The sequence below is a fragment of the Lasiosphaeria miniovina genome, assembly GCF_030549165.1.
Source record: "Lasiosphaeria miniovina strain SMH2392-1A chromosome Unknown B0T26scaffold_2, whole genome shotgun sequence".
Classification (NCBI taxonomy): domain Eukaryota; kingdom Fungi; phylum Ascomycota; class Sordariomycetes; order Sordariales; family Lasiosphaeriaceae; genus Lasiosphaeria; species Lasiosphaeria miniovina.
In genome coordinates, this window is record NW_026848221.1 from 6,815,105 (window position 1) to 6,836,705 (window position 21,601).

The following is a 21,601-nucleotide window of genomic DNA, read 5'->3' on the forward strand; positions in this document are numbered from 1 at the left end:
ATCTTGTTTCAATTTGTACTTCTATGAGAATATGTATACCTATGTTGGTCTTTATTTGTGTTTGATTCTTGTTGAGAATTGTTTAATTGGGTTGGAAGTTGCAAGTTGTGGTTGTCAGACTTGAGCTGGTGTTGGAACAAAGTGGATGGATGTGTATGTCTAGTTAACCACTGGTATCTAGTTAGGGACCGCTCCTCCATAGTCTTTCAGGCAGCTAAAGAATGGAATTTTAAATCCTTGATTCCTCTTTGAGTCGGAACAAACGTGGAGCCTCACCTAGTTCTTGGATTATTTATCAACAAATCTTGGGCAACAGGGGTGACTGTACTTTGGAGAAAAGTATTTTGTTATTCAACTTTTCAAGGGTATCTAATCATTAAGTATCTAACCGCCCCTATCTAATACGTCAAAGCCCTCGGTGCTTCCCTAATGTCCGGATCGCCCTCGTACTCGCTGATGCTGTGCTGGTTCGACACATGGCTGACCAGCCCCTCGTCGCTCTTGCACAGCGTGTCGCGCTCGCGGTGCCGGAAACACAGATAGCACGCGTATCCCGCGCCCGCCCGGTGGCACTTGGCCAGGAAGCGGTCTGTCAGCACAAACGTCCGCGTCACCACCACGTCCTCGATCGTTTCTGTCCCTACCCCACTGCCGTGTCCGTGGCTGTGTCCGTGGCTGTATTCTGCAGACCGGTGCGGACTCCCCCGCGCCGTTCGCCGCTCCCGCTCGACGACCACCTCCTTCTCGATCCGCCACGCCTGGCTCCCCGTCCCCGGACTGCCATCCAGCACCCCCAGCTCCGCGCCGCACACCGGACACCCGCCAACACCGCCCCCGCCGTACAGCGAGTCCATGTCGGCGTGGCTCCGGCTGCGGTGCTGCAGGTGCTCGGCGAAGCGGCAAAATAGCGGGGCGTTCTGGTCGAACCGCGTTAGCGCTCGCGCCGGCGGGCCGCGTGTTGTCGTCGTTGACGACTGGTGGCTCGAGACAGACAGGGCTGCGGGATACGGATAAGGTGCATTGTTGTCGCGCAGCGTCGGCGTCGATGAGGTCCTTCGAACAAGCCCGATCGGCCGCCGGAGAGCCAGTGCTGCGGCCGGCTGCAGCATGCGGCGGTACTGGTCGCGCAGGGCGCGGACGCTGCCCTCGCGCGCGAACTCGCTCGCGTTGCACAGCCGGCCGATGTCGGGCGGCTGCCCCGTCGCGAGCGCCTCCTGCAGCATCTTGATCACGGTGCTCTGCAGCACGATGATCTGGCCCTGGATCTGCGTCTGCGCCACCACTGTAGTTGGGGGGTTAGCGGCCGTTCTTGCGTGTCATGGTGGCAGTGGAGGCAGTAGAAGGAAGTACTCACAGTCGCCCTGCGCAAACCGCGGCCCGAGCTGGGCGTAGTGCTGGTCGAACTCGCGCTGCACCGAGGCGCCGCCGTGCTGGAGCGAGTTTCGCAGCTGTTCGTTACTGGCGTCCGAGTCACTGTCGGAGCCGCGGTTGCCTGGTCGTGGGCGGCCATTCCCCGACTCGGCGCTGGCTATGCGCTGCTCGAGCTCCTTGATCTTCTGGTCCTGGCCGTGGTCGAGTTTCCCCTGCTTGCGCTTGTCGGCGATGCGGTCAAACAGGTTGATTCCCGTCGTGAACGTGCCGGCGATGGTCGAGATGAGTGTTGCGATGATGAAACCGTTCTAGTTCTTGTTAATTAGTGTCTGGCATTTCATAGCAACGAATTTAGGCTGCTAAGGCGGTGCTCACGTACCTTAAGTCTCTTCTCATCAATCATGTTGGCGTAGTTCATCTTGGCGGCTCCCCTCTTTCGGGTCCTCTGACAGCTTTTGGGGTTCAATCTCGTGTTTTTTAGCCGCGTAGTCAAAAAGGTACTTCGACGGCAGTGCCAATGTGCTGGACTGCTGAAAGACTCAAACTGACAAGCTTTGGTCTGGGTCTAGACCGTCGATCTTCCTAGGCAGGCAGTGCCGAGGTTAAATGGAAATTCCAACGTGCCAATTTCAATCTTCCCAGTTACGAGTAAAGTGCGCAGAGAGAGGCCCCGAACTCCCGGGCCATGACATCATAAGCGGTGGCCTTCGGGCTGTCCCGCGCTCGGTTGCCATGTTTCTACTGGCAGTGGAGTGCATGAGCGCGCTACTGAGCGGCACTTTTCATTCGTCGGTTCTGACACTTTGCTTGAAACATAAAATTGCTTTTAGTTGAGGACAGTGCTGGATTATTGATCCGGGGTGTATTGTCGGCTGCTCATATATTTGCTGTGGATTGCTGGCTCGGATTCATTAATCATATGAGGAACGACTGGCGAGTTTGAGACTATTTGTCCCTTCACAATTGAAATCAGTTCCTGAGGTAATGTGGCTCAAAGAGTCATAGTTTCACATCATGTTTTCTCTTTGAGTATTTAAAATGTCGAAAGTGCTCATTGAAGCGCCTATCTACTAGAATTGATGGTTGGTGAACGAACTTGCTGGTTAATTAACTGTTGAGCCTTTTGATGTTTTGAATGAAGCTGCTTAGAACAAATGTAGGTAATTAGATAATAATAAACTACATGCAGCACGGTAGCTCACTAATTCGTCAAGTTGTTAGAGCTCAGGTTTAATTACATCATAATAGACTTGATCTTGGATTTGAGTTAATTTTGACCCTTCACTCTGATGCCCTTATCTCGGCTAGATAGATATCTCGTCGAGAGACGGATGATTGCGTAATTCTTGCATCATTGCTCATACTGCTGATAACGGAACCGTTCCTTCTTCGTTTGGAGATAAATGACCAAAGTATCGCAATGACGAGCTGCTGCTGGGGGCTGACACGATAGGTAGACCACAGTTGAATTAGGACACATGTGGCGTTGGCACGTGCCGGTGTGCCTCGCGGTCCTCGAAGAAGCCTCGCGGTCCTCGAAGAACCACTACAATGCAATGATCTCGGCGAGAGACTGCCCGAGTACGATGAAACAGTGATAAAAGAGGCATACGAAACGACAAAGAACACCGCAGTGCCTGGCAGACTGCGAAGTAAGAAGTAACGAGACCGAGACAAAGCAAAAGAAAGAGTGGGTTAAAGTCGCCACCCAAACCTCATTGTCCCGGGCTCGACCCATCCGATGGGGCAGACCTCGATTGCGTCTAGAACTGTAAAATCATGTGGGCTTAAGCAAGGTCATCCTCCTCCAGAAAGCCGCACGAGGGCACCTCGTCGTTGACGCGTTGGTGGCGGGGCAGGCGCGGTCAGGGAATAATCCTCACCCTAAATTTCGCCCTCTCCTAGCAACCAACAACGCAACGCGTCCTGAACTTACTTCTTTTCCGAGTCCGCCACGCAACTCTCTGCTGCACTCACACTCACAGACACACTTCGATACCTCCAGTCGCTTTTGAGCCGTCGTCAAGTCTACGCACGCTTCCCGCGCGACATTTCCACAAGAGACCCGTAAACTCCCCGAGTCCGCCAGAATCGCTCATCGTTCCCCGGCGCATCAGATTTGACGCTCATTGCCGCGTCGGTTACGCGATCCGTCGCCATCATGAATCTGGCCAACGGATTCACGCCTTACCCCGTCAGCACCATCGGGTATGACACCAAGAACCCGCGCTGGGAGGTCGTCGACAACTATACCATGAGCCATTCCCACCCGGCCTCGCGCCCCAACGCGAGCACCCTGCAGGACACGCTCGCCGCGTCGGAGACCGCCAAGCTGCCCGAAATCTCCGTGTCTCCCGCCCAGGCCAAGTTCATGGCCCTGATGCTGCGAATGCTCAACGTGACGCACGCGCTCGAGGTGGGAACCCTGGGCGGCTACAGCGCCATCTGGCTGGCAAGCGAGAACCCGCAGCTCCACGTCACGACGGTCGAGTGCGACGCGCGCTTCGTCGAGGTTGCGCGCAAGAACATTGAGCACGCCGGCCTCTCGGAGCGGATCGAGGTGATCAATGCCACTGGCCTTGACGCCCTGGCTCTGCTGAAGGAGGAGGTGCTCCGCGGCGACCGGCCGCGCTTCGGGTTCGTCTTCATCGACGCCGACAAGCCCAACAGCTGGAACTACTTCAACATGGCCGCCGACATGTGCCAGTCCAAGGCCGCCATCTGCGTCGACAACGTCGTGCGCGACGGCCGCGTGGCCGATGCCGACGACCAGCACCCCCACATCCTGGGCGGCCGCCTGGTGATTGAGAACGCGGGCAAGGACCCGAGAGTCGACACAGCTGTGGTGCAGACGGTGGGATGCAAGGGCTACGATGGCTTCCTGTGGGCTGTCGTGAACTAAGAAGCAAGGACGGAGGGTGAGAAGGTTATGGGCGACTCCCTGGCATGACACAGGCAAAATATCGAGGGCAAGGGTTAACGGGATGGAAGCCTTGTAACTACCTCGGTATAGTGTATACTAAATGCTCTGTAGTGGCAAAGCCAGTGGAAATAGGCCACAAAGGACAACGGGCTTCTTGGGAGCCTTCAGCCGGTGTTTGATGACCTCCTGAGTGTTGAAGTCAGTGAAGTTGCAGTTGCATTCCATGTTGCACAATGCAGTGAACAAAGCCCGCTAACGTTACCTTGACAGCAGCTTCCATGTCCTCCTTTATCCCCCTTGCATCTTGACGTTTCACTGGCCACTAATTTGATGTCGTCAATAGCGTTTATGTAGCGGAATTTGGGAATTTCTGTGAATAATGAGAGATATTGGTGGTTTTTCTCGAATTGGGCTGCTTCCCGCGGAACAGAAATGTTGCATCCGCGCCTGGGATTTGGGAAAACCGTCCGAAGTGGAACCGCGCCTGAGGGGGCACTTGTGGGGTACTACTGTGGTATGATGGGTAATAAAAAGCCCCATGCCGAGTCAAAAACACGCAAAGTGTTTGCCTCACAAGTACCTGACAAGGGGGTTTTATTTTTGCACGCGACCACAGTATGTGCAGCTTGGTGGGGTCTGGGCAGCTGGCGTAGACCGTGCCCCGGTCGGCGCTCCAGGAACCGGGCAGTTGTCACTGGGCTGTCAAATTGCTGCTTCGACAGGGGACGTCAAGGGCATCCACAATGCAGCTCACCGCCTTCCCTGGCCGACCCCCTAATCTCGCGACTTTGGAATTCTGCCAATGCGTGCCTCTCGCCAGCGACCCCCTGTGGCATTTGGCCTCTGGCGGAGGCATCGGCGGTGTTCTCCAAGTCAAGCTCGACGACCACGTCCACGCCCACGGCCAACCGACTCGCATTTCACAAGCTGCGCGCGCGCACCCCAGTGTCAAGATGCTGTCGGGGATTCTGATCTTTAACCAAAAGGGCGAAAACCTGATTTTCCGGGCGTTCCGCAACGACTGCCGACCTCGCCTGGCCGACGTGTTCCGCATCCAGGTCATCAGCAACGCCCAGGTGCGCTCCCCCATCCTCACGCTCGGCAGCACCACCTTCAGCCATGTCAAGCACGAAAACATCTACCTCGTCGCCATTACCAAGAGCAACGCCAATGCCGCCCTAGTCTTCGAGTTCCTTTACCGCCTCATCCAGCTTGGCCGCGGCTACTTTGGCAAGTTCGACGAGGAGGCCGTCAAGAACAACTTCGTGCTAGTCTACGAGCTTCTCGATGGTGTGTGACCCTGTCCTTTGCTGTCACTCTCCACGTCCTTCCCTCCGTCTTGTCTCCAGCACCTCCCATCAATTGTGTCTTGATCACTGACCAGCGCCCCCTGGCCTCAGAGATCATCGACTTTGGCTACCCCCAGAACACCGAGACCGACACGCTCAAGATGTACATCACGACCGAGGGCGTCAAGTCGGAGCGCGCCGCCGAGGAGTCGGCCAAGATCACCATGCAGGCTACGGGGGCGCTCTCGTGGCGCAAGGCCGACGTCAAGTACCGCAAGAACGAAGCCTTTGTCGACGTGATCGAGGATGTCAACTTGCTGATGAGCGCGACCGGCTCCGTCCTGCGCGCCGACGTCACGGGCCAAATCATCATGCGCGCGTACCTCAGCGGGACGCCAGAGTGCAAGTTTGGCCTCAACGACCGCCTGCTGCTCGACAACGACGGCCTACTGAGCCTGCCGAGCGGCAACCGCATGGGGAGCAAGGCAACTAAGGCGGCCGCCGGGAGCGTCACGCTCGAGGACTGCCAGTTTCACCAGTGTGTCAAGTTGGGCAAGTTCGACAGCGACCGCATCATCAGCTTCGTGCCGCCCGACGGCGAGTTCGAGCTCATGCGCTACCGCGCCACGGAAAACGTCAACCTGCCCTTCAAGGTGCACGCCATTGTCAACGAGGTGGGCAAGACAAAGGTCGAGTACAGCATCGGCGTGCGCGCAAACTTTGGCTCCAAGCTCTTCGCCACAAACGTCATTGTCCGCATCCCCACACCGCTCAACACTGCTAGGATCACGGAGCGCTGTACCCAGGGCAAGGCCAAGTACGAGCCGGCTGAGAACAACATTGTGTGGAAGATTGGCCGGTTCACGGGCCAGAGCGAGTTCGTGCTGAGTGCCGAGGCCGAGCTGACGAGCATGACTAACCAAAAGGCCTGGAGCCGGCCGCCCCTGAGCATGAACTTTAGTCTCTTGATGTTCACGAGCTCTGGCCTGCTGGTACGGTACCTCAAGGTGTTTGAGAAGAGCAACTATTCGAGCGTGAAATGGGTGAGGTATATGACCAAGGCTGGAAGCTATGAAATTAGGTGAGCTCCCATCCTCTCGTGCCACCCTCACCTAACCTCCAGATGGTTTGTTAACATGCATGGCCCTGCGTAAGATTTTGAATGGAAATGTTGGTGTATTTCTGTGATGGTGGTGTGGTCTTTATGCATTCAAAAGCATAGCAGTAGTGTCAGGGCGCGTTTACTTGCCAGGGAGCATGTCTACCCGCACCCAGGGAAACCGGGCTCCTTCGGGAGTCGAGTCCAGGTAATGTTTGGCCAGACGCTAGATGCTGGAAAGGGCAGGCCGCGACGCGGGCTGCTGGGGTAAAAGTACTCCACGAAAGTGAGGAGGGGGTAATGCGGAAACTCGAGAGTCGAACCGTCAGAAATGAACTCAAAGTTCGAGGCTAAGCCGCGGCACGCTCGAGCAACCCAGCCACGCAGGATTAAAAGCCATTGGCGTATGTAGCACCTGGCTTGGTTCCAGAAAGAAACGTGTTGGTCTCCCCCCCGTGCGTTGGATTGCCGGAATGATGGTCTACAATGGAGGCAGAACTTGAGGAAACAATGACATGGTAGCGTTTCCCGCTTCCACAACCCCCCGGAACAAACACCCGTGGTTATCTCTAGACTGAGCTGTGCCGTACCGCCAGCTTCCTCGCCACCTTTTCACGGCCGCACCCGCTCCGCGCAAGGTTGCGCTTGCTGTCTGGCGTGAACTTTGGATGGGGTGCACTCACTCCAGCTGGCAGGCCCAACTCAAACATTCCGACGCTTCCTGTCTCCCGAATGGGATACCCGCGGGTTGTGGCTAGTTTCCTGAGGCCCTACCGGTGGACGACTGACGGATACTTTGTTTGCTAGGTATGCCATTCGGGAAGGCAATCGGTGACACGGTGATGGCTCTGTCTATCCCCAAGCAAGCAGTGACCACCACATCACCCGGCACGGAGAAGGCACCCGTGGGCGGTGCAAGTCAACAGAGCACCAGATGAAAGCCACTGTGGAACCTTGGTCTTGGAGTTGCGGGACGAGGACTTTCAGCTGCCCCTGCTTTCTCTGCTTGCTTGCTCCCTTTCTCCCTTTCTCCGCTCCATTGGCTTGCCTATTTTTATTCAGATCGTGTCTTTTGTCATTCGTTATCCTCATTTACTCCTTAATTAGGACTTGTCTACTTCCTCCTCTCCTTTCCTAGAAGCGCATCATCACTCGCCACGTTTCCGCCTGCTTTGCAATAATTACCTACCTATTAAGCCACAAAGTGTCCAACACCCTTGCCTCTTATCGCCCTCAACCATATTCCGGGGCTGCCATCCTCGATCATCGGTAGCCAAATGGGCCGTCCGCTCTGGGCATTTTCGTCTCTTCTGGCGCTCGCTGCGTCGGCTGCGTCGCAGACGTTCACAAGCTGCAACCCGACTCTCGGTCAGTAGTAGCAGCCGTGTCCCTGCCACAGGCCACGCAATGCCCGCTTAGAACTGACACGTGCCGCCTCCCGCCGCCCCACACACAGTGACCTGTCCGTCGGACCCGGGGCTAGCGGCGCCCGTGTACGATGTCGACTTCCGGCAGGGCGGCGACGCGGCGCACTGGTCGTCGGTGGGCACGGGGGCCGTGACGTACACGCCGCTGGGCGCGGCGTTCACCATCGCCGAGCAGGGCAACTCTCCGACGATGGAGACGACGTGGTACTTCTTCTTCGGGCGCGCCGAGGTGCACATGCGCGCGGCGCTGGGCACGGGCATCGTCAGCTGCGTGGTGCTCGAGTCGGACGACCTCGACGAGGTGGACTGGGAGTGGCTGGGCGGCGACGCGGGCGAGGTGCAGACCAACTACTTTGGCAAGGGCAACACGACGACGTACGACCGCGGCGGCACGGCGGGCGTCGCCGACGCGCAGGGCGCGCTGCATAACTACACGATCGACTGGACGCCGGCGGCCATCACGTGGTACGTCGACGGCGGCGCGGTGCGGACGCTGGCGTACGACGACGCGGTCGGCGGCCGCAACTTCCCGCAGACGCCCATGCGGCTCAAGCTGGGCGTCTGGGCCGGCGGTGATGCGCGAAACCCCAACGGCACCATCGCCTGGGCCGGCGGCCTGACCAACTACTCGGCCGGGCCGTTTACCATGTACGTCGAGCGCGTGACGGTGGCCAACGCGAACCCGGCCGCCAGTTACGCGTACGGCGACCGCTCGGGCGACTGGACCAGCATCGTCGCCATGCAGGAGGACGACGGGGACAGGCTGTTCTCGGCTGATTACGACGAAGATGATGACGACGACGAGGGTGTCAACAGAAGTATTCCTGCTGCCGCTGATAGGAAACTGTTTGACGTGTCCATGAACACGTCGTCGTCGTCAGATGTTGAGGGTGGGGCGTTCAAGGTTGACACGCCCGCGGGCAGCAGGAGCACGGCGCCGCCCAACCTGTCGTCGGCGGCCGCCCGCGTCGGATATGCTGCGGCGCGGCGCGTCTGGGGCTTGCGCGTCGCTGATTTGGCCGTGGTTGGTGTGGTTTTTTATGCTGTGTTGTGCTGAGCTGTGATGTCACGTCAACCGTAATTTGTGAACTGTACCAAGTAGAGTTCTCACGCATATCCTCGAGAGTGAGAAGCACGGTGAGGTCGTGGTCCTCTCGCTTCGGAAGAGTAGTTGATTAATTAGGTAGTTTTATTCAGTATATGCAGAAGAATACAAGTATCTCGTTCAACTTGGTGCGCGGTCTAGCCAAGTTGGTGTCTGTCCGTATTTAAACATGACCCCTAAGACATATCCTGATCTTCAATCTTGACTGTGCATCAGAACTATTCTAGTCAAAGTCGAGCACGAACTTGAGGTTCTGCTGCCATGTCAGTTTTGTCTTGCCTCACGGAGAATGATGGAAAGGGATGAGAGGACTGACATCAAGGCTGTCGGGAGACCCGTCGGCTGTGCCGTCTAGCGTGAACCGCGCCAGGTTTCGCTTCTTCCTTTGTAGGTTAACAATGTTCTGTTGTGAAATGTCAGTAGGTTTTTCTTTGGTGTACGAGGTTTGCCGTGTGTGTGTGTGTGTTGGTTTGTTTGAAGGGGTGTTTGTTGCCCGTGTGTCTAAAAGTTGGCATGGGGATGGAGTGTCTGGGCACCAACCTCTTTAACCGAGCCCTTCACCGTGTACCTGACAATGGTGACGCTGCGCGTCTGTCCCATGCGCACGGCGCGGGCGATGGCCTACTCTTCGACAGACGGATTCCACTGCGGCTCCACTATGTGCACGTAGTCGGCCGCTATCAGGGTGAGGCTTTACGAGTCAAAAAAGCATCAGGTGATTTGGTCTTCTCTGTAGTTTTGTGAAGAATGGGTTGCTCACCCGACAGCGCCCGTTTGGATGGACATGAGCAGCACCGGTACGTCGGAGCTCGTGAACTGTTCGAGAACCCGGAGTCTGTCGCTGTATGCGACTTTGCCGTCGATTCTCAGGTACTGGGTCTGCTTTTCTCGGAGGTGCTCGTCGATCATGTCCAGCGTTGCCGTCCAGTACGAGAAGACGAGGCTGCAACGAATCGTCTTAGTCCCGAAGTGCATTGCTGGTGTCTTGGGCCATCACTTACCTCTTTGACCCGTACTCGGCCCTTTCGACCCTGTCCACGACGGCCTGTAGTTTTGACGAGAGGGAATATCGGAGACCCTCGGACTGTGATGTCGAGGAAAGCTGAACCATCGGACTTGCGGAACGGGGTGTGGTCTCAGATAGGCTTCCGTTGCTTCGGTGGCTTATGGTTGCTTTCACACTGCGCCGCACAGGAGAGAGGTCTTTGCCACATTGTGGACATAACCCTGCCGTTATGGCAAGTTCCAAGCTGTCCTCGTCAGCCCCGCTGTAAAAATCACAGTCCTGTTCGTCATCTGCATTCGGTGCTGCGGGGAAAACCGATGCAAGGCCGCGGCGACTAACGGGGAAGGTCCCGTGGTTGCAGAGTCTTCGAAGCTTCATTATGGCGGTAAATAAGATGCTGTATTTTTTGATCTTGACCCGGCTGCTGGCCACGTTGTCCAGGCCGCTTGCGCACTTGTCAAGAATACCGTCGTACACCAGTCTCTCTTCCGGACGCAGCATCACGGTGACGTGCTCCACTCGCGAGTCTGGAAGCTGGAGCAACTTCTCGCTCCGGCGCAGGCAGACAGAACTAAGCAGGGCCTTGAGTCGAAAGGCTCTGTCCGGTGTGTCTCTGCTTAGTGGCTCGAGAATATGTTGCCGGAAGACACTGCTTTGAGAAAAGGGCTCAAGGTGCAGGAATCTGAGCAGCGAAACGAGATCACCGATGTGGTTTTGGATCGGAGTTCCCGTGAGGCACCATCTGTGGACGGAGCTAAGGCTTGCGGCAGCTTTGAACTGGTCCGAGGTTTGGTTCCTGATCCAGTGCGCTGCAGTTGCTATGTTAGTCACGGTCTGGTGGTCAAGGGGCCCTGAGCTCGTAACGCGACAACGACTTTCCTTCATCGAGGATAACTCGGAACCAGTGTACCTGCTGCAAGATTCACAGTTTCTTACAGTCCATGGCCAATGTGACGTATGTGGTGAGGACAATGTCGCAGTCAATGGTGTCTTGGGGCTTTTTCGGTCGACTCTTGCCGTGGAATACGCCAACCTCCACAGCCCCGGGATTGGCATATCTGGGAAACTGTCAACACAACTGCATCTGTCAACTCGACCAGGACAAACTTGCTTGCGTATTTCCGACTCCCATACATTCAGGACCTCTGCTTTTGTCAGTGGTTATCGACATGGGTTCATATGCAAAGCACGTACGCATGGGTGTCACAACGACAAGAGTTGCCCCTGCTTGGCCATGTCGACACGTCAGATGTGCCCTCATAACCACTTCTGGCAAAATTTCGCTTTGCTTGGTCAGATGACGAGACAATAGCCGATATCATGGTCAGTGTCTTTCCCAGGCCCATGGCGTCGGCCAGTATGCCTCCGGTGGAGTACGAGGGAATGTCGTCTTTGGGCCTGGACCAATTTTAGCTGTCTGATGAAGCCAAATTCTGAGAAACGTGCCGACTTACCGGATTCTGGTGACATGCCGCAGATATCTCTGTGATTACTGACAGTAGTCACGGTTTTCCCTGTTCCGGATGAACCTCAGTGCGTCGACTTGGTGGCTTCTACGGAGTTAGACGGTCTCGGTGCCGTTGCACACAATCGAATCGGACTCTTTGACATACATTTGTAGTTGTATGGCAATAGCTTCTGGTTGAACAATGGCAACTGGGTCGTGTCCGTCGTAGCCCAGATCGGCAAAGTAATCGAGCGATTCCAAGACACGCTCCACCTCGTCCGAGAGGGCCTTTGCCTTGAAGTCGTCTTCGGTGAGGCCGACAAGGTGTGTCAGGTCATCCATTCCGCCTCCTGACGGAACCATTTGGGGGTTGAAGTACTTGAGCCCGTTGTCGAGAAAGAGTGGGTGCTGGAGAAAGGCAGACTCGGCTGAGAGGGAGTGTCCCACTTGGGGTGCAGTTTCGAGCGGTCCGTAAATATTGACCGAGAGCGAGAATATCCCCCCCGACTTAGACCTAAGCCCCTGCTGCTTTAACGCAGGTGATTCGACGACTGCTTTAAAGCTGATGCCTGGCATTTGGCCAGGTCTTTGGAGAGTCCGACAAGTGGTGCGGCCGAGGTAAGCAAAAGACTCGGAGAGCGCGGCTGATACTGACAGCATGTAGTTATTCCTAGATGAGACGACGTGGAATTGTGAAAACTTTCTAGTGCTAGGGGCAAGCACGTTGGGTAGTTTGAGAAGCTTTGGGGGAAACAACTTTGCGCTAGACTCTATCTAGACCAGTGTCAGTCTTCATGTACCGACTCGTTCCTAGAAAGTGATGATATCTCTCACTGTGCCATAGCAAATGTCTAGTTGGCCATGTTTGTTGCTAGTCTTGTCGAGTGCATTTGTTGGGCCCAGTCCATGACGAGTGCATCTGTTGGGGCCCAGTCCATGACGAGTGGTCGATGAGGGTGAGCCCCCCCACGAGAGAGTCTGATTCAAAACCCGACAGGCTCTCGACGGCCGCACCGTTGTTGTCGTCGACATGGTGAAAGCATGCATCAGAATCGGAAGCTAAGGGCGAAGCTTGTCCAACACGCGGCTGCTGGCTGATGGTGAAGCTCGGGGTCAGAGGCTCGGAACTAGAACCGTCCGGCGAGGCACGTATGCGCTTGGGCGAGTATCCATGGGGGAGACCATGGTCGTGGTCGTGATCGTGGTTGTGGTTGTGAGGCCGCTTCGATGGCCAGGGGCCGGGAGGGCGAGGTTCCTCGCATTCGCCATTGCGTCCGAGCTACCTAGGGTAGGGCAGAGCCTGATCGACTGGTGTCGTTGCCAGCGTGACTCTGACTTTCCAGCTCAGCGCTGCATCTCATGCTTGACTTCTCGTCGAATAAATTGAACGATTAGTTACATCCCAAAGCTGTTATGCATCCCAGATGGTCTTTTTAGGTGAAAGACGTCGAAGGACAGAGGCGTCGCAGAGGTTGGTTGAGGCTCAGCTGGCTAAGGTACCTGCCATAGGTAGGTACTGCACAGTACAGTTGAATGGGGAGGAGGGGAGGGGGAACTTGGGAGCGAGGACGTGGACGGCTAGATACCTACCACACCACACCACACCCACCCATTAGTTTAGGTAGCCGGGCATACAGGATGCCGCGTGCAAGGAAAGGGAAAAGGCTGTGACGCTAGCAGTGCATTGGAGCCTGGTCGCCCCGTGTGCTGACAAGATACCCGATCGTTTCCCTCGTCGCCTCGAAACCCCCTCGCTTTCCAAATCTCTATCCTGACTGCCTATTACCTCTATTTAGTTGAGGTCGATGTTTTGACTCTAAGACTTGCTTTCCAACGTTTTTTTCGTTGCTGGTTTTGCGATGGAGGAGCCTGACGAGAGCTTTCGCAGCGCCGTGGCTAGGTTCAGGGCTAGCCTGACCGACAAGCAGCGCGCCGAGTTCCAGACCTGCAGCCTGCGCCACGTCCAGGATACCATCCAGCAGCTGCAGAACACCCTAGCCGCCCAGAGACGCCAGCGAAACCTGCAGAGAATGTCAAAGTTTGTCGAGGGGATGAAGCAGCTGAGACAGGTCGTCGAAGTTTTTCTCAATGTCGACAGCACTGTCGCTTTTATCTGGGCGCCTATCAAATTTCTATTGCTAGTCTGTGTGCTTGCTCTTATTTCTCGAGCGTAGGTAGTTTATCGCTTTATCTGACAACTAAAGGCTGCTGGCACCTGAGTCGAGACGTTGAATTGTCTCTTGGACACGTACAGCGAGATTGGCGACGTCCTTCCTGGACTAACCCAGTATCGCAGTCTGCTCGACAAGCATCCTCAGATCAAGGTACATCTCGAAAGCTACTACTGTGCTGTTTTGGAATTCCACCGGAAGTCGCTCGACGTATTTTCAAGGCCGGGATGGAAGACAGCCTTTCACTCGTCGTGGAAGACATTCAAAAGCCGGTTCGGGGGAACCTTGACAGACCTCAAGAGGTATCGGGACCTCTTGTCCGACGAGAAAATCACGGCTACAATCATCGAGGTTCGAGAATCCCGTCAGTCCATGGAGGAATTCCACCAGTCCATGAAAGGTAAACTCGACGAACCATCTCGAAATCTGCAAGAGCTTCACATTGGAGATCGCGAGAGTGAGGAACTGCGGTGCAGAGAGCAGCTGGACAAGAAGCGCCAGTTCGTTCTGTCGAAATTGGACGCGCCCGACTACTATTCGGACCTCGAGCGAGCATCCAACGAGCAGCGGGGCACGACTTCTGGTGAACGGATATTTAGCCATCCCACTTTCCAACAATGGATGGACATGTCGACGGTTGAGCACAGGTCACTCTATCTACACGGGATTCCTGGGACTGGAAAGACCATTCTCGTGTCGCGGGTAGTGGAAAAGCTCAAGCAACTTCAGGCTACAAGTCAAGAGTCTGGCTGCAGCACGACACTTGTCTATTTCTTCTTTAAACACTCGCAATCGGACAAGAGGACCCTGCCGGCACTCCTCCTCTCAATACTCTGTCAGCTGGTATTTCAGGACGATGTTCTGCTAGACCATGTCTACCGGAAATGTCTCTCACTCGACCAGCACAAGGTCCGCTCAAATGCTTTCTTGGAGGATCTCGCAGCTGAGGCTCTGAAATTTCAGCGATTCTGTTTCGTTGTCGTCGATGGTCTGGACGAATGCGTTGGGGAATCGCAAGTGAGCCGTGAGCAGAGCCAGAGAGATGCGGTTGACTGGCTTGAGTCGGTCTTGGGGCAAAGGGACTCGCAAGGGACCGATTCGGATGACCGAAACATCCGCTTGCTTGTATCTGGTCAGCGTAATGGCATCCTGGAGGAGCGGCTTTCCTCAAGTCCAAACATCCAGGTCGAGCTTGCCGGCGCCCATATCAGAGACATTGAAGTCTACGCAGAGGCCAAAAGCCTGATGATACAGAAGAAGTTCTCCATTGGCGACGAAATACGCAATGATATCATCAAGAGAGTTTGCTCTGCGGCTCAAGGTAAGATAACACAAACTTGATGACTAACTGCCTACCTAGGTTAAGTGTGCGACAAGACTAACTTTTGATGCAGGAATGTTTCTCTACGCAAAGGTTGTTCTTGGAAATCTCCTCGGTCAGCTTACGCGCGGTCACTTCAAGCGCGAGTTGAAAGCCGAGAACTTCCAAAAGGGACTGGACGAGGCGTAAGTTTTGTTCCCACTTTCCACTTCCCATTCCCCAGTTCCTGAGCCAACGTAGCAAAGTTACGAACGTGTTGTTATTCACGTCCTGGAAAACCCCGACCAAGGCGAGCGAGATGCCGCCAAGAATATCCTGGGACTGGTCATTTGCGCCGAGCGACCTCTAATGTGGAAGGAGATCTAAAGCTACTTCTGTATCGACATTGAAGCCGGAACAGCTGACTTCGGCTTTCGGCTGCCGATGCCATGCAAGCATCTCTGCGGGTCCCTGGTTGACGTCGAGCAAACCACGTCTGCACCCGACCAAGTCGTGAACCTTGTCCACGAAAGTGCACGACTGTAAGATTTACGATGCAGAATCATAATAACCCCTTTGCCTTATATCATCTGACTATTGCTTTGTCTAGATATCTCCTACAAACACAGAGATTCGTGGAGGTTGAGAACACCAAACTCGCTCTGTTCTGTGCACGATACCTGGTTTCCGGCCTATTCAATGCTGGGGCCACCGGGCCTGCCATCAAAGAACACTTTCTGACTGGCTACTACGGTTTCCTGGATTACGCTGCAGCCAACTGGTGTAAACATGTCAAGCGGCTAGTTGGAGCAAGTTCATTTGAGATGCCGGACAAGGCCAATCTACCAGCTATACTAGTATAGGCCATCTCAAAGCTCTCAGAATCCCAGAACAGCAACGGCGAGGCAACTGAGAAACTTCGACGGCAAATCTATGGCCTACCACATGACGGTCGCGAGTGGGAAATTTCCTTCCCAGTCGGGAGACGAATTCATCCCGTCAGGGACATCGTCGAACAGATTCTCAGTGACGAGACCGTCTCACACCTTGAAGGCATCGATGAGCTGTATGGCCGCTTGAGTTTCAAATGGACCAAGCCTTGGTGCCATCTCTTCACCAGGGGCCTAGAAATATCTCAGAAGCGAGATCTTCATCTCCAGGAACACGGCCAGCCTTTCAATGCCCAGTCGACGAGTGCTACGGACGGAAAATTGGGTTCCCAACTAAATCTGAGCTTGCCAGATACAACAAGCGCTTGCACAGCCAAGAGCCCAGTGGAGATTTCTACTTCCCGTTTCGATACTCTCATTCAGAGATGGACATACTCTAGGCCACTTCCAAGGGCAACCTACCCAGGGTCCGGGAACTGGTTGAGACCGGCGTCGAATTTAATGCTATTTCTACAGAGGGCGTCACTCCCTCGCTATTCTTAGTAGCCCAAGAGGGTCACTTTGAAGTCTGTCGATATCTTCTGGACCACGGAGCCAACGTGAATGCGCAGAATACCCGCGACGGAAAGACGGCACTGCACGCCGCAGTTTTCAACAATGATGCCGAGCTTGCCTACCTACTAACTACAAAGTATGGGGCATCGACAAGCATCCGAGATGGCCTGGGAAATACGCCGATTTATCTCGCGTCAAAGAAGACATCTACAAGAATTATTTCTGCCTTTTCTCCCGAAGATGTTGCGCACAAAGCCTGCCGGGAGGATTGCTGCCCTGCCGCTTTCCAAAGACTAACAGCCTCACCTCTTTTGGGGTATCACGACCCCTGGTACTACTTGGACCTTCTCCGAAGCGCTTTTGGACTACAGTACAGATTGCGCTCTATTTTATTTCCGCAACAGCTGCCTCGACCCGAATTTTGGAGGGTAAGCCTCATATGGGGGGACTATGCTTTACCTAGCCCTTAGACACCGTAGAGAGGAAATTGTTGAGGAACTGCTACGGGATGGTCGAGTTGATATGCATAGAAGAGACGAGGCCGATAGGATTCCTCTTCACTACGCATGCGACATGCTTGACCACGAATCGACGGTCGGGCAGCTTTTCTCAAAGACCGAGAGAGTCAACGCCAGGGACAGGCGTGGCCATACCCCGCTTCATCTTCTGTCACAGAAAAAAGGTTCATCGCAACGACAAAAAGGTTGTCGAGCTTATTTAATTGAATTGTTTTTGCAGTCTGGCCGGATCGACACTAATGGATTTGACCAAGATGGCTGGACGCCCCTCCATCACGCGTGTACCATCTCCGACAACCCCGCCACCGTCAAATTGCTTCTGAACTCGACCGCCTCAACCGATGCAAGAGACATGAAAGGCTTCACTCCATTGCATTACGCTGTTAGGGCGGGTTGTCTAGATACTGTCAAGGTTTTACTTGATTACGGCTCGGTAGATATTTTCAACAACTCAGTAGATGGTGGAACGGTCGCCCAGTCCGCCTCCCATTTGGGAGATGGGACATACTGGCACTGCTTTTTTGGAACAAGCCAACAATCGATCCAGCATCTGGACACGGCCTCACTGAACTCCATTTTGCGGCATGGGGATTGAACGCGCAAAAGGTCAAGTCCATAGTTGCAATACATGACGAGAATACCAACACCAGTGCCACGGAGATCCTGGATTGTTGGAACGAATATCTAGAGTACGACATCATGGCTACGAGCCGACCAGGATTAAAGAATCCCCTTACGACACCCTTGTTTCTCGCCATGAACACCACACTAGAAAGGGGCGGTTACACAAACCGAAAATCGGAGATTCTCTCAGCCATCCTCGCAACAGGGGACGTTGATCTCTCAAAAGACTTTGAGACTATGTCCGAAGATCAGAAAATCATTCAGACTCGCCTAGTCATGGACTTGAAACCACCAGTACTCCATAGCAGCTTGCTCGATCCAGGGTATTCATACAAGGAGGATGTGTGGTCAAAGCTGGCGCAAGCGGGTCTGAGCTTGCCGTGGGACCTCCTTACACTGCACGACTAGGACAAATTCCACTTGAAATTGCCATACCCCGTCGGAAAAAGTATCCTACAAGACCATGCCCGATTCGACATAACGGAACCACCACCTGAGCTGGCACGAGTGCTTCAAATAGACAGAAGAATGGTGCTTTTTGTCCTCGATTACGGCTACTGCAGGTTTGCCGACATAATGAGGGCCAACCCGGCCTTGGCCAAACGGATCTTGATATGTGGGAAGTTGACCCAAGGATCACTAAGGCTTGATGACGAAGATGCGCTGTGGATTGCTACGGAGGCTCATAACTGGGGAGACTCCCTAATTCTCAAGAAGCTGATCGGGTTGGGCCTAAACGGCAATAAAACGATTCAGAGCGCGGCGGAAAATGGCAATCTGGGGCTGGTGACTATGCTGCTGGAAATAACCTCGGATTCTCTGGTCAGAGACGTAACGGTCTACGAAGCTGCCCTGCGCGAGGGGCATACTGAAGTGGCTGAGAAACTTAAAGAGCACGGCTATTCTCCTCAAGGGTTTGCGAGAAGGGTTAGGTAGGACCTCTAGACTGCGGGCATACTGGACTTTGTCCCTTAAAGCCTCCTTTACAGCCTGGAGGAAACACATCTTCATGCCCAGACACGCGCGGCTACCGCGACCAAACGGCAGGTAATGCTTGCTGGCGAGGGCAAGGCCCGGGGCACCGGCCAGCTAGCGCTCGGGGTGGAAGACGTGCGGGTCGGGGAAGGGTGTGGCGTCGAGCAGGATGTCGCTCAGCGTCATGCTGACGGGGGTCTGTGTTTGTTTAGAGCTGGATTCAAAGTCTGGTGACGGACGGACGGGCAGGAAAGCGACTTAACGCCTGCCGGGATCATCCACTCCTTGGACTGCAGCGCCTCGTGCGGCGCGACTATAGGCAGCCGCGACGTCAGCAGCGTCGAGATGCGCAGCGAGTCCTTGACAATGACCGTCTGGGTGCGAAACATGGAAGTCAACAAACAAATACAGGAGTCAAAACACAAGAAAAAAGACAGGGCAGACACACTAGCCAAGGTAACTTCTCCAGATCCTTAAGACTAGGGCGCGAGTGCGTGTTAGGCATGGCGGCGAGCAGCCCATCACGTAAGTGGGGGAGGACGCGATCGCGATTGTCGAGGATGTGAAAAGTACCGTTGAGGAGCACGCGGGCGAGGGCCTTGCCGCCGGCAGCGATCGCAACAAAACCTTCCTGGGCAATGCGCGCGGGCCGTTTCTCGGCCGTGCTGAGCCCCGGCGCCGCGAGGATCGTCCCGAAGATGTTGTGCTTCCTTAGCGTCCGCTTCTCGCCCTTTTCGCCGTCGGGGAGCTGCCTGCTGTAGATCGCGATCGCTTCGAGCGCCTGCCGGTCCATTTCCTGTGTGGCAGTCATTGTTAGTTTGTGGATATCAGGGTGGCAGAATTTGATGTGGACGTACGCGCCGCATCAGCAGCTCCGTGTCGTCGTACAGCAGGCCCTCGATGCTCGACACGGACGCGCGTGAGAAGACCGGGCTGACAGCTGCCTGCCGCTTGCGGTGGATGTCGTGCCCGACCGTGCTAAAGACTACAGGGGTAGTTAGTGCCCTGTATTAATCCAGTTCGAACTGTGAGAGCTGGGCTACTCAACTCCTTTGGGAGTCCCCGTCATGTGGCCGCCGGGACATGCTTGTCACGCGCTCCCTAGTATCCGATATCAGCACCCGACCGACCTCGACAGAGAAAGCTACTCACATGTGCCGCGTTGGTGTACAGCGTATTCACCCACGACGGGTCGTTAATGTGGATTTCGTCCGGGTTGACACGCACAATGGGGCCTGATTACCATGCCAAGTTAATTTCAGGCCCAGACAGGAGTTCATACCCAACATACCGTAACCCTCGTGCATGCACTTCAGCTCGTACATGAAGCGCCCGCGCGGGACGGTGAGGATGTCAAAGTAGGCCTCGTACCACTTGGTCAGCGCCGCTAGCTTGGGCCCGGGAAAGCGCGCGAGGGGGTGGAAGTAGAGCCGGTACCTAGACCCCAAGCCCGACCAGGTACGCGACGAATGCCGCCGGGAGGAGCGGCATCCACAGGGCAGCGAGGGCCATGGTTGATTGATTCTCTGAAATTTAACTCGGCGTTTATTTAGTAGACGACGGTATGAGATTATCTTCTTGGAACTAGACAATAAGGTATGACTGTCTCTCGGTAAAGATGGTCGATGGGAGTCTGTGACCATCCATAACCACCAACGGGAGCCACATGATACTTATCGGCCTGCTCGGACGCTTTGTCATGAGGTGCCAATGTGGAGGGTGCCGCAATGGCCAGCACACTGATGTGATGATAATTGCCTTTGGCAGGAGCGCGGTAGCCATGAAACGCGCTGCACAAGCCGCGTGCCCAAAGGAAGGGGCTGATACCTCTGCGGCGCGACCAGGCACTGGCACGGCGCAAGTCCCCCAACCATGCAAGGTATTTGTTTCGTTGTCCAGCTCTGAATTGGTGAAGCCCTGCGCTTCGAGGGCGGCTGTGAATCTGTAGTACACGTCGGGCAGCTGGAACGAGTCCTAGGCCAGCGATGGCGGGTTTGGCAAGTATGCGAGGCAGAGACGTTGGAGGCGGTGGCGAGTGGATTGTCTGAATCTGAAGAAGGGATGTGGATTGAGAAACTCGAGTAAATAATGGTTGCCGGAACTGGCGGATACCTGGACGATCTTGTAGCAACACCAACGAGTCCGGGATCTGGGAGGATAGGATAGCAGGGGTTCATTGGCCATCGGCGGTCTGTTCGTTAATGCATCCCCTGGCTGTGCCCTATCCCCTTAGTTGCCAATTCTGCACCGCCCAGAATAGGGGAGACCTATAATGAGTTTGGACCAATGGGCATTTGGAAGAAAATTCAAAAGCCAATATGATTGGTATTTCTTGAAAATTATCTCCTTTCCTCAAGGAGGTTTATGGTTCCGAGCCAGTAGCCGAGTGTTGCTGCCACTACCGTAGCATCGATCCGTCCGGAACCTAATTAGTCGGTTTTGGTATTCTCTCCGCGGAGTTTGACATAATCAGAGGCCGACAAGAAGAGAGGCAAAGCCAAGCAAGCACAAGGTTGCCATCATATTCACAGGTTAAGTCAGGTGGGGGACTTTTGGAACACCCCTGCCTATGGAACAGCCCCTGAATCGGACCCCGCACAACACCACAAACTTCAATTGCCAACAACTTTGTCAATTAATTAGCTACAATGATGAAGTCTTTAGTATCGGATTCTCCTGATTCTTCTCTTTCAGAATAACTAAGGTCATCTCTGCCAGCCTCTCTCTGTGAGGCACGAACCTCCTCAATTCCAGCGAACTGCGTATTAGGGTCGACTTGGACCTTCCTTCTCTTTCGGCCTCTTGTGCGTTCTAGGCTTTTTTCTGCAGCCTCCAATTGATGCGCCGTATTGGCTAGTTGGAAAACCACGTAATCGAAGGCTTTTGCGGCCTTGCGTATGA

At 54.8% G+C, this 21,601-nt stretch overlaps 8 protein-coding genes across 8 annotated transcripts; 5 read left to right on the plus strand and 3 right to left on the minus strand.

The window, feature by feature from the left end:
* Positions 1 to 363: 363 nt before the first annotated feature.
* On the minus strand, positions 364 to 2,010 carry B0T26DRAFT_800438 (uncharacterized protein). The gene is made up of 3 exons (XM_060446999.1): positions 1,751 to 2,010; positions 1,355 to 1,679; positions 364 to 1,282 (listed from the first exon to the last, which is right to left on the minus strand). The coding sequence occupies exons 1-3, from the start codon at positions 1,787 to 1,789 to the stop codon at positions 399 to 401; spliced, it is 1,248 nt and encodes a 415-aa protein (XP_060301617.1). The 5' UTR covers positions 1,790 to 2,010; the 3' UTR covers positions 364 to 398.
* Positions 2,011 to 3,532: 1,522 nt separating this feature from the next.
* On the plus strand, positions 3,533 to 4,273 carry B0T26DRAFT_673241 (S-adenosyl-L-methionine-dependent methyltransferase; the record flags this gene model as incomplete). The annotated part of the gene is made up of 1 exon (XM_060439573.1): positions 3,533 to 4,273. The coding sequence occupies one exon, from the start codon at positions 3,533 to 3,535 to the stop codon at positions 4,271 to 4,273; it is 741 nt and encodes a 246-aa protein (XP_060301618.1).
* Positions 4,274 to 5,247: 974 nt separating this feature from the next.
* Positions 5,248 to 6,668, plus strand: B0T26DRAFT_636927 (AP-2 complex subunit MU; the record flags this gene model as incomplete). The annotated part of the gene is made up of 2 exons (XM_060436879.1): positions 5,248 to 5,584; positions 5,695 to 6,668. The coding sequence occupies 2 exons, from the start codon at positions 5,248 to 5,250 to the stop codon at positions 6,666 to 6,668; spliced, it is 1,311 nt and encodes a 436-aa protein (XP_060301619.1).
* Positions 6,669 to 7,980: 1,312 nt separating this feature from the next.
* Positions 7,981 to 8,869, plus strand: B0T26DRAFT_619061 (concanavalin A-like lectin/glucanase domain-containing protein; the record flags this gene model as incomplete). Its single annotated transcript, XM_060436036.1, has 2 exons — positions 7,981 to 8,050; positions 8,139 to 8,869. Coding segments are annotated over 2 exons (801 nt in total), but the record flags the coding sequence as incomplete, so codon positions are not given.
* Positions 8,870 to 9,437: 568 nt separating this feature from the next.
* On the minus strand, positions 9,438 to 12,243 carry B0T26DRAFT_748931 (SNF2 family N-terminal domain-containing protein; the record flags this gene model as incomplete). Its single annotated transcript, XM_060445027.1, has 9 exons — positions 9,438 to 9,467; positions 9,531 to 9,617; positions 9,755 to 9,782; positions 9,840 to 9,905; positions 9,975 to 10,157; positions 10,216 to 11,029; positions 11,157 to 11,278; positions 11,415 to 11,618; positions 11,834 to 12,243. 9 exons carry the CDS (start codon positions 12,241 to 12,243, stop codon positions 9,438 to 9,440), a joined length of 1,944 nt encoding a protein of 647 aa, XP_060301621.1.
* A 1,283-nt stretch (positions 12,244 to 13,526) lies between these two features.
* On the plus strand, positions 13,527 to 15,591 carry B0T26DRAFT_869746 (uncharacterized protein; the record flags this gene model as incomplete). The annotated part of the gene is made up of 4 exons (XM_060447892.1): positions 13,527 to 13,837; positions 13,922 to 15,159; positions 15,233 to 15,344; positions 15,405 to 15,591. 4 exons carry the CDS (start codon positions 13,527 to 13,529, stop codon positions 15,523 to 15,525), a joined length of 1,782 nt encoding a protein of 593 aa, XP_060301622.1. The 3' UTR covers positions 15,526 to 15,591.
* Positions 15,592 to 16,934: 1,343 nt separating this feature from the next.
* On the plus strand, positions 16,935 to 17,822 carry B0T26DRAFT_184958 (ankyrin repeat-containing domain protein). Its single transcript, XM_060433636.1, has one exon. It carries the CDS (start codon positions 17,034 to 17,036, stop codon positions 17,694 to 17,696), a length of 663 nt encoding a protein of 220 aa, XP_060301623.1. The 5' UTR covers positions 16,935 to 17,033; the 3' UTR covers positions 17,697 to 17,822.
* A 992-nt stretch (positions 17,823 to 18,814) lies between these two features.
* Positions 18,815 to 20,212, minus strand: B0T26DRAFT_748933 (cytochrome P450; the record flags this gene model as incomplete). Its single annotated transcript, XM_060445028.1, has 8 exons — positions 18,815 to 18,898; positions 18,964 to 19,074; positions 19,149 to 19,496; positions 19,558 to 19,685; positions 19,795 to 19,801; positions 19,853 to 19,935; positions 19,992 to 20,091; positions 20,156 to 20,212. 8 exons carry the CDS (start codon positions 20,210 to 20,212, stop codon positions 18,815 to 18,817), a joined length of 918 nt encoding a protein of 305 aa, XP_060301624.1.
* Positions 20,213 to 21,601: the final 1,389 nt, after the last annotated feature.

Bases quoted from the DNA above. Each gene is read 5' to 3' on its own strand.
- B0T26DRAFT_800438 (XM_060446999.1), bottom strand. From the start codon at position 1,789: ATGAACTACGCCAACATGATTGATGAGAAGAGACTTAAG. The intron at 1,680-1,750 runs GTACGTGAGCAC...AACAAGAACTAG, and splicing joins TTGATGAGAAGAGACTTAAG to AACGGTTTCATCATCGCAAC. The intron at 1,283-1,354 runs GTGAGTACTTCC...CCCCAACTACAG, and splicing joins GCGGTTTGCGCAGGGCGACT to TGGTGGCGCAGACGCAGATC.
- B0T26DRAFT_184958 (XM_060433636.1), top strand. From the start codon at position 17,034: ATGCTTTACCTAGCCCTTAGACACCGTAGAGAGGAAATTGTTGAGGAA.